This window comes from Chrysochloris asiatica, unplaced genomic scaffold (assembly GCF_000296735.1).
Source record: "Chrysochloris asiatica unplaced genomic scaffold, ChrAsi1.0 scaffold00039, whole genome shotgun sequence".
In the NCBI taxonomy this organism is placed as follows: Eukaryota; Metazoa; Chordata; class Mammalia; order Afrosoricida; family Chrysochloridae; genus Chrysochloris; species Chrysochloris asiatica.
Genome location: NW_006408557.1, coordinates 16,484,823 through 16,504,360, shown reverse-complemented (window position 1 = coordinate 16,504,360; position 19,538 = coordinate 16,484,823). Strand labels below are relative to the sequence as shown.

At 41.7% G+C, this 19,538-nt stretch overlaps 1 protein-coding gene across 1 annotated transcript in view; it reads left to right on the top strand.

The window, feature by feature from the left end:
• Window positions 1–19,538, top strand: part of NINL (ninein-like) — a 99,263-nt gene that overhangs the window by 68,654 nt on the left and 11,071 nt on the right. The window contains exons 13-18 of the mRNA XM_006860759.1: window positions 3,067–3,216; window positions 3,710–3,839; window positions 6,234–6,343; window positions 7,103–7,377; window positions 12,849–12,953; window positions 14,521–14,608. Coding sequence (XP_006860821.1) covers window positions 3,067–3,216; window positions 3,710–3,839; window positions 6,234–6,343; window positions 7,103–7,377; window positions 12,849–12,953; window positions 14,521–14,608 — 858 coding nt within the window. The remainder of the gene's footprint in view (window positions 1–3,066; window positions 3,217–3,709; window positions 3,840–6,233; window positions 6,344–7,102; window positions 7,378–12,848; window positions 12,954–14,520; window positions 14,609–19,538) is intronic.

Sequence of the window (19,538 nt, the reverse complement as noted above, 5' to 3'; positions counted from 1 at the left end):
CTTTTGGTTTTCTAACCCAGGTCTTGGCACATTTCATTTTAACATTTCACTTTGTCTTCTCAAGCTGCCCTTTGAAATTTACTGTTCAGCTCTCTTAGCTCCTCATTTCTTCCATTCACTTTGCCATGCTCAAGAACAAGTTTCAGAGCATCTTCTGACATCCATCTTGGTCTGTTCTTTCTTTCTTGTCTTTGTTTTTTCCCTGTACGATATTTTTTTATATCATCCCACAGCTCTTCTGGTCTTGGGTCATTAGTGTCTAATGCATCAAATCTGCTTTTGAGATGGTCTCTAAATTCAGGAGGGATATAATAATCAAGGTTGTATTTTGACTCTAGTGGACTTCTTTTCATCTCCAGCTTCAGCCTGAAATTGCATAGGATCAATTAATGGTTTGTTCCATAGTTGACCTGTGGCCTTGTTTTGTCTAATAATATTGAGCTTTACAACTGTCTCTTCCAAAATATTTAGTCAGTTAGATTTCTGTGAATTCCATTTGGTGAGGTTCATGTGTATATCACCTTTTAGGTTATTTTCAAAGCTATTCACAATGAAGAAGTTGTTGGTCTTACAAAATTCTATCATGCAATCTCCAGCATAATTTCTGTCACTGAAGCCATATTTTCCAACTACTGATCCTTCCTCTTTGTTTCCAACCTTTGTATTATTCCAATCACCAATAATTATCAATGCATCTTGATTGCATATTTAATTAATGTAAGACTGAAGAAGTTTGCAGAATTTTTCATATTCATCATCACTGGCTTTATTGGTTGATGCATAAATTTGAATAATATTGGTACTAACTGGTCGTCCATGTTGTTAGGTGCTGTCGTTCCAACTCATATTGACCCTGTGGACAACAGAATGAAACTGTGTAGTCTTGCACTAGCCTCACAATTGTTGTTAAGCTTGAGTCCATTACTGTTGCCAATGTGCCTATACCTCTCATTGGGGTCTTGCTGTTTTTAACTGGCCCTTCATTTTACAACAAGGATAATGTCCTTCTCTAGGGACTGGTCCCTCCTGGTAATATATATTAAGTATGAGAGAAGAAGTCTAGACATCATCCTGACTTCTAAGAAGCATTCTGGCTGTACTTCTTCCAACACAGATTAGTTTGTGCTTCTGGCAGTCCATGGTACTTTTAATATTCTCCAACACTGTAACTCAAATGTTATCAACTCTTCTCTTATCTTCCTTATTTTTTGTCTAACTTTCACATGCATATAAGGCGACTGAAAATACCATGACTTGTGACGAGCGCACCTTAGTCCTCAAACTGGTATCTTTGCTCTTGGATACTTTGAATGTCCTCCTTTTAGACATGTGAATATTATCCTATCACAGACAACATTGCCTTTCAAGATAGATCTTGAAATGTTCTTTTTGACAAAGTATATGATGTACTTCCTCTTGAATATGTCATTCCCAGCATAATAAACCACATGATTGTCTAACACCAGTCCTTTTCAGCTTACTAATGCCTAGGATAATAAATCTCTATATGTTCCATTTCATTTTTTACAACTTCCAATTTTCCTAGGTTTATACTTCATACATTCTATGTTACTGTTATTACTGGGTGTTTGTATCTATTTCTCCTCATTTTGAATTGTGCACTATCAATACATTACAGTCCCAAAAGTTTTGCTTCATTTATGGCCAATTGAACTTTGAGAAGGCAGCTCTTTCCCAGTTATAGTTTGAGTGCATTTCAAACTGAGGGGCTCATTTTCCAGCACTGTATCTGACAATGTTCTACTACTATTCACGATGTTTTTGTTTTCTTTCTGTATATCTAACAATGTTTTGTTGGTATTCATAAGGTTTCAGTGGCAAAACATTCAGAAGTAGTCCACCTGTCCTTATTCCTAGTCTGTCTTTGTTTAGAAGCTCTGCTAAAACCTGTCCGCTATGGGTGACCCTGATGGTATTTAAAATACCAGTGGCATAGCTTCCAACAACACAGCAACATGCAAACTATCACAGTACCACGAACTGACAAGATCAGTGGGAACTGATGAGTATTGAGAGAGTTTATGTGCTCTCAGGATATCCATTAGTGATGACAAAGCACCATTCAAGAGTCAGGCCTTCAGCTAGAGATAACTTTGTAAAGGTTGCCTCCCAGATCCCTGCTTTCCAATATAAAGATTGGTATTTCAAAGATGCCACCCCAAGGCATCTTTGAAGAAAGGCTAGATGGGCCTTGAAAACCCTGCCACTCTGACACGCGTGAGGTTGGCAGCAACTGGTATACTATTACCTAGAAGGTTACCATTGCCTTCCTGGATTTTTCCAATCATATTTGAATTTCCTTCTGTTTCCTAACATATTTTATTTGGAGACTTCTCTCACTTTAGCTTTTTTTCTAAGGGAATGTATTTTATTTTATTATCATTTGCATAAGAAATAGGGGGCTTCAAAACATTTTGTGGACAATTTCTATTTATTATCTTTTAATTCTGTGTTGCCATGAACTTTTTTGAAGCCCAATCAATCATTACAATGACTATGGCTCCATAACAAACTGCCCCCAAATTTAGTAGGCTAAGACATTGAATATGCTCATGGATTTTGTGGAGCAGGAATTCATACAGTACAAAGTGGGGATACATCATCTCTACCTCACAGTGTTGGGGCCTACTTACACAACTCATCAGCTAGACAAGAACTGTCTGAGGACTCATTCACCATACAAAATTCCTTACAGAATAAGTTCCCTAAAAGGAGAAGCCAGACAGAGCTCGTGTATTCCTGGAGTGCCTGGCATTAGTGCCACCATGCTAACTGCACTTTCCCATGCGGCAGCCCCCACACCCAGGGTTACAGAAGGAACAGAGACCACAGACTCCACACTCAAGAAAGGAGAAGCCAGACAGAGCTCGTGTATTCCTGGAGTGCCTGGAGTTACTGCCGCCATGCTAACTGCACTTTCCCACGCAGCAGCCCCCACACCCAGGGTTACAGAAGGAACAGAGACCACAGACGCCACACTCACGAAAGGGCCCAGGTGCTTGTTGCTGTGGTACCCTTAAATCTGTGATTGAGAATTTTGTCTAGGAAGATTCACCTTTTAAAAACCTGGAGACTGAATGTGTTTGTTACAGTGTTTCCTTGGCCTGTATGCAGACTGTGCTCAATGCAGCCACAATTCGAGTGCAGACTCCACAAGGCCTCCTAGCATTGCCTGTCCACCTTGCAGCCACTACTGTATGTTACCTCATTAGGCCCCAGCCATCCTTGTGACCTGTCCTCTCTGCTATGTGCCTTGTTATCTTGAGCTAATGGCACCTCCTTGGCAGTTACCAGCCGCAGATTCCTTTGGAGAAAGAGTTGCTTCTCTTGCCCATATCCCGTCACCACAGTGGACTTGCACACATGCCTGTTGACTCAGATGTTGGTGATCCAGTGTGTGCGTTTTGCATTTCTCCCTACATCCACGCCACTTTTTTTTTTTTTTTTTTCTCCTTTTTCTTTTTGAAGCTACTCCTATGAATCTAGTGATAGAAGGTGATGTAGGGCATAAACTACATAACTCACCATGTAGTTTAGAACTTAAAGTCCAGGTTGCAGTTTGCATGCTTGAGGTCAGGAGTCCAAGCTCCTTCCCACCGGCATCCTGCATGCCATGATGTGCTGCACTGCTCACCATGCCCTGCAGTGTGGCATGGTGGCTGCAGGGCTGTCTCTGCTCTGCTGACAGGACTTGCAGGACCACAACGATGAACTGCAGGCTGCATTGGAGGACCTACAGACTTGGCTGCACAAGACCCAGCGTAGCCAGTCTAGTGCCCGGTCAGATGGAGGCCTTTCCCCAGCAGATGGCCCAGAAGGTAGAGCCTGTCATTGTGGGAGGGATGCAGGGTTCTGGGCTCTACAAGTTCACCTGCTTCAGCTGATGGGCTGCCTCTGAATCCAGGGAGTTCAATGTCAGGGGCCACTTCCCAGTCAGTACACCAGAGTACCAGCACCTGCCCCCAAACACACCAACTGTACCCACCTGGGACACTGAGGGTATATAGAGGGAGGAAGGGGGCTTTACCAGTTGTATAGAAATTGCAAAGCTTCCGTAACCTCGTGAGAGAGAGGCATGTCAACTGCAGTGAGTGTTTCCAAATCACCTTCACAATTGTGGTGAGGACTAAGTAAGGGGCTGCATGGTGAGCTTTCAGTGTAGGCTGCACACAGAGAAAGTGAGGGAAGATGGCAGTAAATACAAGGGCCTCATTCCCCTGCCCCAGGTACATACTGTATTCTATACAGATTGTCCTCTGAGCTGTGAGCTGGTTGATGTGAAAACTCTTACAAAGAAAGAGGAACTAAACTACATTTAAAACACATTAATGATTGTTCCGGCTGTTCAGAGAGGGCTTGAAGTTTACTATTCCTGGGTGGTGTCAAAAATGTCCTCTTGGGGATCTGAGCAAGGTGAACCTGTGACCGTGGGGAGGGGCAGGGCCCACCACTGCCAGAGCAGCCTTGATTGAGCTCAAGCAGCTCCCAGGTGGCACTCGGAACAGTCGTGCACCCCACGTACAGAGCTGCGTATCTGAACTACAAGTAGAACTTGACCAAGGTCTCCTGCTCCAAGACCTTCTCCATGTTGAAGTTCAGGAAAAATTCCAGCTATACTTGAGTGCTCTCAGCTCCTTCTAGAGACAAGAACAAGGTTCAGGTGATGCAGCTGCCTGGATGTTTGCTGCAGTCCTTATGAGAAGCCAAATCTGGTTCTGACATCGCTCCCCTCCACTGTATGACAGCAGATGTTGTGGCATGGTCTCGTAGCCCTGCTGACTTGGACAGTAGCACCAATTCCACTGCCACCAGGGAGACCTTTGGAGACTGGCAACAAGACAACCCACAGACTTTGGCAGTGTAGCACCTCAACGTCTTCCTTCTTCCAAGTTCCTGTAGTGCCTAAAAGCTATATTTAATAAAACAGAATTGTACCTAAAAGAGCCAACATGAAGCCTGCATTGCTTCTCAGATCCATTTTCAGACCCCTACATAACTCTGCTCACCTGCAAGCTGCATGATGGAGTCTGAAGGCCTGGGTCCCATAGCTGAGGCCACCAGACTCCCAGGGAAGGTCAGGAAAGAACCAGACACTGCCAGCCACACCCCATTCAGAGAAACCAAGGCCTGTGCATCCATTTCAGACACCCCAGAGGATCTGCCATAAAGCAGGCTTGCTAACCTCAGGGAAGTGTATAGTTCATGTCCGCTTTACCAATCTAGGACCCTCAGCTACACAAAGCATGTAACCTTCTAACCCAAAACCTGAGAGATACGGCTCAGGTTCTAAAGTTTTGTGTCTGCCTGGGTAAATTCAGAGCTATAGAACTGGAGCACAGATCTAAGGTTTATGCCATCACTAGTGAAAACAAGCGGCTTCCCAGTGTATTCTTTTTCTCCCCTCCTTCCACTCTTCCTGTTGGTAACCTATCACAGAAGCAGCACAGAGGCTCACTTAGCCCCTTCTAGTAAGGAAGGGTCTGTCTGCTGCTAGGAGGAAGGGTAAGAAGCATTGGGTTGTAGTAAGTGTGGGTGATGTCCTGTCCAGTGGCACCTCCTGTCGGCACATTCTGCTGAGCAAGTTGGCCAGCTTCTAGTTTCCAAGGCAATGCAGTGCTTTCTTTCTGGAGATTCTCGTCCAGATTTTCTTGGCCCTGATGTCCAAATCTGTCACCATTTTCAGGGTGACGTTGATAGCGGGTGGTTCTCCCCATTTCCCATTCTGAGCACAGCAAGGTGAAGCTCCAGCCATGGCACAAATGCAATTCTGAGTCTCAGGCCAGCTTTCTAATGAGCTCTAATAGCACACCCAGTTCACAGATGTGCCTAGTGCACAAGGTGGCGGAGTGGTGATCCACACTGGAAGAAGACCCTTCCTCATTCCACTAGTAGTTAGTGTGCCTGACTGTTTTTTTAAAACCCAGCATGACTTGTATGATAGCATATTAAATAATGTAGAGAAGGAGAAGGCCAACATGAAAAAGAATTAATAAACAAACCATGCAGGTGTATGTGGTCACCTCCACATACAGTGAACCTTCATCACTAGGTATCATGCTGTCCAGAGGATTCTGTATGCTCCAGTACACCACTTCCTCTGTCTCTCCACCTCCTCTGTGAGCATATGGAGTCTATGTTTGGGAAGAGGAAAGCTGTGATGGGCCTGTAATGTCCTCAGCATGAAAGAAGTTGAAATTCCCCTCTCTTTGCAGGCTTCATTTCATGTGTGGGTGGCCCTACTCCAGTGAGCCTTGAAACGGAGATAATGATGGAGCAAGTGAAGGAACATTACCAAGACCTCAGGATCCAGCTGGAGACCAAGGTAGGGGATGAAGCCAAGGTACTGGGTTAAGGGGAGCCTTTGGGGAAGCCTGGGTCATCCAACTCATGCAGAGAAATCTCTTATTGGTTCTGATCCTCCTTTAGACATTTGTCTTAGAATTATCTGGTTTATGAAGAGTTGGCACTGGGAAGAGAAGTTTCCAGGGAAATGTAAGCAGAAATGCCTGGAGATAGGCAGGACAGCCAGCCAGTGGGCAGTGCATGTCTCAGTGTCACACGGTGGCTGGCATGCTGAGTGCAGCCCTGCCAACTGCCAGCTTTCACACTCAGCCACATGGGAACTATATTCACCTACCAGGCTGATGATGTCTTCTCAGATATTGTCTCCAGTCTGTTCATAGATTGTGACAACTGTATTAAAATACAATGTTCACAACCTGTTATCATATGCCATATTCCTCCTACCTTGAGGACCAGGGAGGTGACCACCCTTGCTTATATCCAAACCTTTGGGCTCTTCAGTGCAGTTACTTACCTCAAGTCCCTAACAGTCACTTGCCTGCCCGTACCCAGATAACCTCTTTCCTGCTGGCCTGCAGGGTGTTCAGTTGCCCCGCTGGTCCTGAGAAGGCAAGACTTGCCTCATGAGTGTGGAACGCTAGGGGCATCGCTGTTGTCTTTGCATCCTGGCCCTCCGCAGGCTTCGGCTCCTTGGCATACCCAACAACCTTTTCAATTCATTTTTCAGAAGTTAATTTTTAGGAGCCCCTGCTTAATGGTCTCATGTTTCTTTTTCCAGGTAGATTACTACAAGCAAGAAATCAAGCTACTAAAAAATAACTTTGAGAAGGAGCGAAGAGAAACAGAGCAGGTATTCAAGCGTGAGGTCAGCATGCTGGAGAGACAGAAAGCGGACCTGAAAGCGCTCCACACACAGTCTCAGGATGTCATCTGCAGCCTGCAGAGAGAGCTGAGGGATAGAGGGTCTTTCTTCACCAAGGACCTTGTTGGCCTGGCTCAGCGTCAGGAAGAGGACCTATGCCTGAGACACCAACATGAACTACAGCAAGTAAGGTCTGCTAGCCTCTTTCCTTCTGGGACCTCATGTCTGAAGTTCTTTCCAGGAACCAAAATTAAAAATTGAATTTAATATGCTACTTACTCAGAACTACAGTGCTTGCTCACTAAGTGGTGTTTTCACGCCAAATAAGAAATATGTCGTAAACCTTAGGCCATGAAGCAATTTTCTTTGTAGACTTAACTCAATATTTATCTTTTGCCTCCACTTCCCTGTAACAAAACAAAGGAAGCAAAGTATCTTCCTCATTTAATGTCACATTCTAATTTTCCAAGACATAACATGTTTGATCAATTTCAGATTGAAGAAGTTGGTAGAACTCTTCTATTTCATCCTCATTGGCTTTAGTGGTTGGTGCATAAATTTGAATAATAGTGGTATTAACTGGGCTTCCCTGTAGGCTCATGGATATTATCCTATCACATACAGCATTGTACCTCATGACTGATCTGGATATATTCTTTTTGACGATGAATACAACACCATTCCTTTTCAATTTATCATTCCCTGCATAGTAAACCATGTGGTTGTCAGATTCAAAATGGCCAATACCAGTCCATTTCAGCTCACTAATGCCTAAGACATCGATGTTGATGTGTTCCATTTCATTTTTGACAACTTCCAATTTTCCCAGATTCATACTTCGTACATTCCATGTTCTGATTTTCAGTGGATGTTTACAGCTGTTTCTCTTCATTTTGAGTTGTGGCCCATCAGCAAATGAAGGTTCTGTGCGCTTTTCTCCCCCGAGCTTAACTCTATTCACGTCTTCATGGTCATCTCTACTTTGAGGAGGCTGTACAGCCTACTCAGGAAGGACTTTTTGCTGGGAATGTGGGCAGGGTTCCAATGTGGTAGCCATGGCACCACATTGACAACAGAGGACCGAGCCATCTTCTGTGTGTAGGACTGCACTATGACCTGGGGAGCTCAGTGTCCCCAGAGGCTGTCTACCCTTCCTTCTGTGGTATAGCTTGAGTATGAGAGATGAGGAAAAGCCCTGGACCACTAGCAGCCTGAGTCTGCCTCCCTCTCCTCTCCAACCCTCCCTTCCCCTAGGTGCTGCCAGAGTGGCTTGGGCCTGGGGACCATAGTAATGGTGGTCCCCTTGTGAATGATCAAGAGCCTCACCCTGAGCTTGACTTCATTTTCTCATAAACCTAGGATCTCTGTGTTAAAGCGTCTGACCACTTCCTAAACCACTTATACCCACTATCACCACTTCCAAGTCCCCTCAGGCTCCAAGAGACAGCAGAAGGGCAGGGCGTGTCATCTGGGTCTGACCCTAAAAGCTGCTCTACCTGACTGGCAGCGGCCCCCTCACACTATGACTGGGAGTAGAACTACATCGTATACCTTCGATGAATTCAACAGTGCTCTGACCCACTCAGGCTAACTGTTCTCAGCTGAGCCACACTCAGCTTCAGTATTATTTTCCTGGTAATTCTCAAGGCCTGTTCCCAGAAATTTAAGGTGTTTCCTAAGGCAGTTTTGACTACAGGTGCATTTCATCTGTCTCACTAAAACTTTAAGCCAACACTGCCCAATACACATTCTGTGATGATATGTCTTCTGTTCAAGTGTCCAGTGCATGAACCATTAGCCACATGTGGCTGCTAAATGTAGCCAATGTGACCAATAAATTGAGTTTTAATTCAGTGTCAGTTGGTTTAAACTTAAGTAATCACATTTAACAACACTAGACTCAGACCACAGTATCCCTGGGTGCCAAGTGAGTGGTAAAAGGGAGACTTTCCATACAGAGATCCCTCTGATCTCCCCCAGTAAAAACTATTGTGGCACAGACTTGGGTCTATCCACTAGTTTTGTTCCTAGGAAGTTTGTCTTGTCTCATGTAACTCAAGACAGACCATCATTAGGTGCTCCATCTTTGAAGCCCTCTGCATATTAACCCCACACACCATCATTTAATCACACTGCACTCATGTAGTGTCCTTGGTCCAGGGGACTTGCAGTGAAAGAGTTGCAGCCACAGAGGTGGACTGTCTACTCTGCATTTTGTTTGTATTCTGCAAAGGCTCCAGGCTAGGAAACTCAAGATACTGGCTGCAAAGGCTGATGCTTCTGGGGAAAGCCGAGGTGGGAGGGAGTCTTGAAGACTTCAGTTGTTTAGGCAGAGTCCTAAGAGGCCACAGGTGGAGCTGGCCTTCTCCTCCCCTGGGTTCACCTAGAGACTCAGGCTGGAGATTACATCTCCAAGCTTTTCATCTAAAAAGGCTTTATCCCACTATTGCAGAGCATGGACCCAAGCCCCTGAATGGCTTAAAAAATACAAATGTATTATCTTACAGTTCTAGAGGTTAGCGTTCTGAAGTTAGCCAAAATTTAGCTAACTTTAAAAAAACAAAAAAACAAAAAGCTTTTTAGCTAGAACTCAACTAAATTGGGCTAAAATCAAAGGGTCAACAGGACTACATCCCTTTCTGGGGGCTCTATGGAAAATATATTCACTTGTCTTTTCTTACTTCTAGAGACCACCCACACTCATTGGCTTGTGACCCCTACCTCCATCTCAAAAGCCTTCAATAGCCTTTCTAATGCCACATCACTCTAACTCTTCTGCCTGCCTCTTTGACTTAACCAGGACTGTCCTGGTTACAGTGAGCTCACTAGAATAATCCACAATAAACTCCCCATCTCAAGGTCATCTGGTTAGTAGACTTAATTTCGTCTTCAACTATAATTCCCCCTAGCCATGTACCATAATATTCACAGTTTGGGGAATTAAGAATGAACATCTTTAGGAAGTCATTATTCTACCGACCACAGCAGGTAATTTGAGTTTTGTCTCTGATACTTTGGTTTATTTAGGTATTATTTCCTTTTAAAAAAACTTTTAATTGAGTGTTATATGCAAAAGAAAAATACACATTAAGTGTACAACTAGAATTTGTTAATGAATTGAGCACATGGTGTTTCCAGCACCCAGAACAAAAAAATAGACCCCCCCCCCCCACCAGATGTAGCCACTAATCTGGCTTTTAGCAGCATAGATGAACTTTGCCTGGTTTTGTACTTTATATAAAGGAGTCCTACGGTGAGTACTTCCTTGACTCAGCATGTTTGTGAAATTCATCTATATTGTTGCCTATAACTATAGTTCATTCATTTGCACTTTATTTTTCTATTCCTTTGTTGGTAGGCATGGTGATAGTTTCTATGTTTTGGCTATTACAAAGAGAACTGTTATGAAAGTTCTTGTCTGTTGTGTTTTTTGGGGCAATATATGTACACATTATGTTGGTACATACCTAGCAATGGATTTTCTGGGGTTTAGGGTATGGGTGTGGTTTTCTTTGTACTTATTCTACTTACAAAACATTGTGACTATTGAATTGTTAGTTTTGTCTTGTGAAAAACTCTAGCCATTATTCTAAAAATATAGCCTCTTCTTCCCTATTTTTCTTCCCTATGTATGATGTTAGATCTTTTCACCTTTTTTTTTTTCTTCCAACTCTCAACTTTTATTTTATGTTTTCCAGTTTCTCTCTGTGCCACTTTCTTGGTAATTTCTTTTTAACTTTTTAATTCCAGGTCACTAACTCTTTTGCTTTGCCTGATCTAATTCAGTGAGTTTTTATTATGACATTGACTTTTTCTTATTCTCATTTGTATAGGTTCTATTTGGTCCCCTCTGATCAGTTTTTGATAGAAATTAGAAATGAATAAACAATAAGAAACTATCTTTTAGATACATAAATATATCATAACATTTTATTTTGTAGCTGATAACTCTAATATCTGTGGTTCCTAGAAGGCCTAATTTTGTTTCCATTGACTACAATGAGGGTCTTGTTTTGATGATCTTTGATTGTGAGCTTTTGTGTGCTTAATGCTAATCTCTGGGAGTCCTGGGAGCTTTTGTGGTGGTGGTTGTATATCACTGAATTGGTTCTGACTCATAGGCATCCTGTTTTAGGGTTTCTAAATCTTTATGGGAACATAAATCCTCATCTTCCCTGTGGAGCAACTAGTAGATTCCAACTATGGACCTTGTGATTAGCAGGGGTCCTTGGGAGCTTTAGTAGGGTATGCCTTTCTCTTGAGAGAATTGGTATGGCCTTTACAGAGAGATGGAGAGCTACCAGCTAGGACTAACTTTCTTCCAAGGCACTGGCCTAATGCTGAGTCAGCAGTGCAGCATCTTCATCCTGCCGATAGCATCCCTCAGAGTAACTTCACCTTTGTGTTGCTAATGCTCACAGCTTTGACTTCAGCTTCCAAGTTTTGGGGTTTTCAGGGGTGCCTTTGGAAGTTTCCATGACTTCTGTAAGAGCATTTATACATTTCATAGTTGCTTCACACACTGTCTTGATTGTTTGGCAGGTAAGGGTGGGCAACCTTCAGCATATCTGGGCTCCAGGCAACTAGAAGTAGAATTCCTCCCCCAGCCAACCCCCCCCCCCCACACACACACAAAAGCCTTGAATTGGTTTGTTTTCCATAGGCGAGCCAGAGTGACAGTTTCAAAATGCATAATACATTTATGCTTTAAACCTTTTGCTGCTTTTAAAATTCCCATGATTTCTATTTTTCTCCTTAGTTCCTTATGAGATAAAAGGAAGTCAGACAGAGCAATTATGCTTGATACTATAAAAATAAAACACAAAGTAAGCATGACATGATTATGTAACCTTGAGTACTTTGAGATTGGAAAAGCTGAAAGGAAACAGGGTGCCACAGAGACTTATTTGGGGAAATAAATATCAGCTAGATCCACATGTATTAAGGACAGTAAGTATGAGTTTTAAGCAGCCTCATTAGGAGTCTCTGTTGGTAAAATACTCACCTGTCAAAAATCGATGGTACGTGCTTGCCATGGCACCTAAGTTCTTAATTCTGTAAGAATTGTTTGTCAGGAAACAAATGTAACTCCAGGCAAATTTCATTCATGTAGAAGTTGATCACACATGTTTTTTCTTTGTGAGCTATTCACCTTGCATTATGTGTTTCTTCATGCATTTGTATGTGTGTCTTCCTAGGTTTTTACTTCTAGTACTGACTTTGGAGCGTAGGAGGGTGGAATGTGTATTGAAGACAGTATTTTGTATTTTGTATCCATGTATTTTGTCCTCTGATCATTCGTGGTTCTAAGCCCCACACTGCAGTTCACTGGCAGCAAATATCCCTTAGAGTGAACTAAGGTCTCACATCCAACATTTTACATTGATATCATCCTTAACCTTGCTCATGGAGGTTAAAAGACTTAAAACAGGTCACTTGTAAACATAAAGTAAATGAAAACAAAGGTGCTTGCTTTTGGGAGAAAAAAACCCAGAATGTGTTGATCCTTGTTACGGCAAAAGGAAAAGTGTGCCCAGTGTCATCCTGAGAGTGTGGAAATGTCCACTGAAGAATTGTTTTGTAGGACCAGACACAGATGAACTGCATATTGCTGACAGCTCCTGGGAGTCCCACCATACTTTCTCTTCGATTTTGCTTGCAGAATTGAGTTACAGAGGCTTTCTGAAGAAAACATGGTGCTGACAAATGAGCTGCAAAGGGTTCAGCAACAGCTTGAAGCTACAGAAAGGACAAATGATGTACAAAGGTAAGGGCCTGTTTGGTTCTACAACCTTGACTTCAGGCCTGTGACCCATTTCTTCTTAGCAGAAAGAGCTCTCTTTTCTCTCAGTAGAACGATCGTAGAAGTTATTGATACTATCTTACCTTTCAGAAAGATAGTATCTTACAATCTTACCTTTCAGAAAACCACAAGTGGTTGAGCCTTGTTGACCTCTGACCTAGGCATGTAAAGGGCTATGGCCTCTCTCCAACAGTGGGCAGCACCTGAGCACTTTGATCTCAGAAGTAGGCAAAGAGCCATATGACCATGGTAGCACCCCCCCACACACACCCACCCCACATTTAGCAACTAGCTGGCAACACTCATCCTATTTACCTGTGAAATCAAGATACAGCACTTTGCTACCCCTACAGAAATACTCCACATCACACCCAAGGGAGGGGAGCAAGTAGGAAGTCATTTTGTAGAGTCAAGAGGTGCTCCTGGAACCTGTGTAGGCAAGTAGAATATATTTGTTCATGTCCCAGTAATGGTTGTGGCTAGACTTTTCTCCAAGGTTCATTCCTGTATATTGATTTCAGTATTGCAGGGGGAGGTAAGAGCCCTGGAGCACTGAGGCTAGAGCAAGGGTGGAGATAAAGTGGGGAACAACCTATCTGTGAATTCTTTCACTACTGCAGCCGTATCTAAGGACAGTTTGGCCTTTTTAAAATAAGAGATTGAACATGAGCTCGGCTCTGAAGTGTTGACTTGATAGGCATGATGACCGAAGTACAGAATGTAGAGTAAGTGATCCAGAGGTGATTACTGTTGTTATAACAGTTCTGAAATCATAGTAACCATGGAAACCATTTTCTCTTTGCTACCAGAACCCTTTCCCAACAGACCTTAATGGGTGTAAGGTGGTTCAAGTCTATTTGTGTTACTGGATGTGACTATTCACATACTTTCCTAAGAAAACAATAATTTGAGTTTTTGAGGAATGTCATGGAGGATGTTCCTTTTGTTATAGTACTGGCAACATCTTGTTGTTGTTGTTATTAAGTGCGTCAAGTCGGTTCCAACTCACAGTGACCCTGTATAGGGTTTCTGAGGAGCAGCTGGTGAGTTTGAACTGCTGATCTTGTGGTTCAAACTGATCTTGCAGTCCAGCAAATTATCCTGCAGCGCCTCACCAGGATTCTGAAGACATCTTACCCCTCTAAAAAATCTGAAAAATCCAAGCTTAGAACCAGTTCATTCCAATTCAAACCCCTGCTGAGAATTTGCATTTTTACCCCAGTAAGAATGACATCCTCACCAACTGCTCCGCAGAAACCCTATGCAGGGTTGCTATGAGTTGGAACTGACTTAGTGCATGTAACAACACCAACAAGAATTACCTGGGAATCTTGTTACTATGTTAGCAATTTGAAGCCCTGGGAAAAAATGTCACCTTTCTAATTTCCTCTAGTTCTGAAAGCTTGGACTCACTGTCTGGTCACAGCAGCAGTGATAGTGTAAAGGAGAACAGAGCAGTACCATAGGAAAGCAGGGCATGTGGGAGAAGCCTGAGTGGGCAGTGATACTGTTAACTTTGCTCTTTCAACAGGAAGGAAATTGATATTTTAAGGAAAGAGAAAAACAAGGCCTGCTTTGAAATGAAAATGTTCAACAAACAGGTCCAGTATTGCTACCTGGTGTGAAGCTTAGAATAATTTAACACTTACAGAAATAAAGTGTGGAACTTTTTTCTGAAAGATTTCAGAATGCATTGCACCCCATCAACAACCTCCACCACCAAAATCAGAAAATTAACGTGGACACATAACGTACATCAGTCTTTAGACCCCATTTTGGTATTGCCATCCTGATAATACTCAGAATCATGGATGACATTTGCATTGTGTCTTTTTAGTCTCCTTTTATTATTCTATTCTTTATTTGGGGGAGCTTGACATGTTTGAAGATTACATGCAATAACTTTATAGAAAAGGAGCCCAAGTGGCATTGAAGGATAAGCACTGAACTGCTAACCACAAGGCCTGCAGTTGAAACCCACCAGCCATTGCATGGGAGGAAGATGGAGCTCTCTTCTCCCATAAAGATTTACAACTTCGGATACCCTACACACGGTCACTATGAGTTGGAATCAACTTGATAGCAGTGGTATTTGTAGAAAGTCTCTCAGTTTGGTTTGCCTGATGTTTTTCCATGATTAGATTCAGATGAGGCATTTTTGACAGGGGCACAATCCTACCAGGGGTGCAATCATCTGTCCTATTTCCAGTTATTTGATTGCCTAAGTACAGTGATAGTGGCTAGTTTTCTCCACAGTGTTTTGTGGGTAGATACTTTGTTGTGGCTATAGTTAGGTGCCTGTGACCCAGTTACAATTCATAGTGACCTTACCACATCGGAACGAAACACTGCCTAGTTTTACGCCATCCTCACAATTGTTCTGCTTGAGCCAATTGCAGCTGCCACTGTGTCAATCCATGTCATTAGGGGTCTTCCTCTTTTTCACTGATCCTGCACTTTACCAAGCATGATGCCCTTTTCCAGGGACTAGTCCCTGCTGACATGTCTGAAGTAGGAGAGTTAAATCTCATACTTCTTTCTAAGGAGCATTCTGGTACTTTCAGTATTCTTGTCCATTACCACAACTCAAATGCCTGAATTCCTCATTCTTTGTCCAACAATCCCATGCTTGTGAGGATATTGAAAATACCATGTCTTGGGTCAGGCACACCTTAGTTCTCAAACTGATATCTTTGCTCTTGAACACTTAAAGATGTACAGCAGATTTGCCTAATGCAATACATCATTTGATTTCTTGACTGCTGCTTCCATGAGTGTTGATTGAGGATCCAAGCAAAATGAAGTCTTTGATAACTTTAGTCTTTTCTCCATTTATCATGTTATTTATTGGTCCAGTGGTGAAGATTTTTGTTTTCTTTATATAGACTTACAACCCATACTGAAGGCTATAGTCTTTAATCTTCATCAGTAAGTATTTTAAATCTTCTTTGCTTTCAGCAAGCAAGGTTTTATTATCTGCATAATGCATGTTGTTAATGAGTCTTCCTTCAATCCTGATGCCATGTTTTTCTTCATATAATCCAGATCCTTGAATTATTTGCTCAGCATACAGATTGAATACATACGGTGAAAAATCACAACCCTGGTGAACATTTTTCCTGTTTTAAACCATTGAGTACCCCTTATTCTGTTTGAATGACTGCCTCTGGTATTCTCTGCTTTCAGACAAGATCTATCTGACATCAGCAGTGCTATTCCTTGTTTCACATCCTCTTTTGAATCCTACTTAAATTTCTGGCAATTCACTGTCGCAGCTGTTTTTTAACTATATTCAGCAAAATTTTACTTTCATGTGATATTAATAATACTGTTTGATGATTTCTGCATTCTGTTGGGTCACTTCCCTTTGGAATGAGCACAGATATGGCTCTTTTCTGATCTGTTGGCCAGGTAACTGTCTTCTAAATTTCTTGGCATAGGTGAATGAGTGCCTCCAGTGCTTCATCAATTCGTTGAAAGATTTCAGGTTGTATTCCACCAATTCCTGGAGCCTTGTTTTTCACCAATGCCTTTAGTACAGTGTGGACTTCTTCCTTCAGTACCATCAATGCCTCATCACATGCCACCTCTTGAGATGGTTGTGCATCGACCATTTCTTTTTAGTACAATAACTCTAGAACTTTCATCTTTTTTATGCTTTCTGTATTATTCAATATTTTACCCTTAGAATCCTTCAGCACTGCAAGCCAAGAATTGAATTTTTTTCTTCCGTCCTTTCAGCTTGTGAAGTTCTGAGTATGAAGTTTGATCTCCTGGCTCCAGGTCTTTGCACTTTTCGTTATGATACTTTGTCTTCTCAAACTACTCTTTGTTTCTGTTCAGCTCTTTTTCTTCCTTATTTCTTCCATTTGCTTTCGAATTGCTACACTGGAAAGCAAGTTTAAGAGTCTCTTCTGACACCCATTGTGGTCTTTACTTTCTGTCGTATCTTTTTAATGACTTTTTGCTTTCTTCCTGTATGATGTTTGTTCCACAGTTCTTCTGGTCTTTGATCATTAGTGTTTAATGCATCAAATCTGCCCTTCAGATGGTCTCTAAATTCAGGCAGGATATGTTCAAGGTCAATGTATCCTGACTGCATGTTTAATCAATTTCAGAATGAAGAAGTTGGTAGAATTCTTCTATTTCATCATCACTGGCTATATGTAGTTGTTGGTACATAAATTTGAATAATAGTGGTATTAACTTGTCTTCCTTATAGGCATATGTATCACAAACAGCATTGTATTTCAGGAGAGATCTTGGAATACTCCTTTTGATGATAAATGTGACACCATTCCTCTAGAATTTTTCATTGCCGGCGTAGTAAAATATAAAGAGGAAGACCCCCAACGAGATGGATTGACCAAGTGGCAGCATCAATGGACTCAAGCATGGCAAAAGTAGTGAGGTTGGCCCAGGATTGGGCAATGTTTTGTTCTGCTGTGCATAAGGTCGCTATGAGTCGGTACTGACTCGATGGCACCTAACAACAACAACAACAAAAGTATATGATTGTTAGCTTCAAAATGGTCATTATCTGTGCATTTCAGCTCACTAATTCCTAGGATATTGATCTTTATGTGTTGCATTTCATTTTTTGACAACTTGCAATTTACCTAGATTCATACTTCATAAATTTGATGTTCTATTAGTGGATGTTTGCAGCTGTTTCCCCTCATTTTGAGTTTGTCCCATCATCAAATGAAGGTCCTGAACACTTTCCTCCATTCGTGTCATCATGTTCAACTCTGTTTGAGAAGGCAGCTTTTCTGCTTTTATATTTTAAGTGTCTTCCAACCTGAAGGTCTCATCTTCCAGCACTATGTCTTACATAGTGTTCTGTTGCTATTTGTCAGTTTCTTGTTCAGAATTAGTCTGCCTGTCCTCTTTCCTAGTGCATCTTTGTCAAGAAGCTCCACTGAAATCTGTCTTCCATGAGAGACCCTGCTGGTATTTTAAAAATCATGGCATAGTTCCAGCATCACAGCAACACACAAACCACCACAGCACAACAAACTGACAGATGAGGAGTGCTGGGGGGAGATACTTTGGGACCATGTAAATATCCCATTACCCATCAAAAACCCATTAACTTTGATCCTTTGCTTTTTGCTTGAATAAATTACTACTGTGGTGGTTGCCAATCTAATCCCATCATTTTTTTTACATTTATAAATTGGTACTCTACTGTAAGAAAGAGTATTCCCCCCCATTTATTCATTTATGTGTTGTTTTATTACTATCATCAACTCCTATTTTATTCATTGAGTTGTTATTATATATTACCATCATGAAATCCTCAAGTTGTCTTTGTTTAGTCAATGGGAGCCTGGTTTCTGTGTGCTTTGGATATGTCCTGCTTTTTCTTGGAACACTCCCTTAATTTCAGGGACCACAAGATGTTTCAGGCTTACTTAATACTTTCTCTAACTTAGCCCTGGAACTAGCCATTACTGTGAGGAGCCCTTGGCTCCTTAGTAAAGACTGGTATTTAGAAGTCAGGATCTAGGAATCAAGTGTGTTCATTGTGCCTTGTGGCAGACAGACCTAGGAAATATACGTATGTGTATAACGCATAATATTCAAGCTGAAGGAACTGAAGGAAAAAAATTCAAGCTTCAACTTGCAATATCAAGGGATTCCATAGGCAGCATATTGAATGATGCAGAATGCATCAAAAGAAGATGGAACAGTTAAGTTAAAAAAAAGTAGAGGACAGTAAATGCTGGTGAGGATGTGGAGAGACTGGGAACCTCCTACATTGCTGGATGGGATTGCAAAATGGTCCAACCTTTCTGGAAAACAGTATGGCACTTCCTCAGAAAATTGGAAATAGAAATACCTTATGATCCAGCAATTCCTCTACTTGGTATTTATCCACAAGAAATATGAGCCATAACACAAGTAGATATATATATGCATACCAATGTTCATAGCAGCACTATTTACAATAGCAAAAAGATGAAGACAGCCTAAGTGCCCCTCAAGGGAAGAATGGATAAACAAACACACAATGGAATATTATGCTACCTTGAAGCATAACAAAGAAGCCGCAAGCCACCGCATAACATGGATGAACCTTGGTTTTGTTTTTAAATTTTATTTCTCTGTGTTGTTGAGAATATACAACAAAACATTCACCACTTCAACAGTCTCTACATGCAGAATCTAGTACATTGATTACATTCTTTAATTTTGTAACATTCTCATTTGAATACTCCCTTATTAATATAAATTCATTGCCCCCTAAGGGTCCTATCTAATTTTTGGAGTTACTGTTGTCAATTTAATCCCATAAAGAGAGTTAGTAAAAGAGTACAATATCCAAAGCAGACATTGTTTACTAGTTAAGCTAAATTTTTGTTTGGTTTTAAGATTTCAGGGGGTATTTTTGCTTTCATGTTTAAGGATTATCTCAGGACAATAGTTCCAGAGGTTCATCCAGAAAATCTGGAGTCCATGAATTTTTTAAACTGTTATGTATTTCTCCCTTTTGATCAGAATTCTTTTACAGAATCTTAGATCAAAATGTTCATAATGGTGATA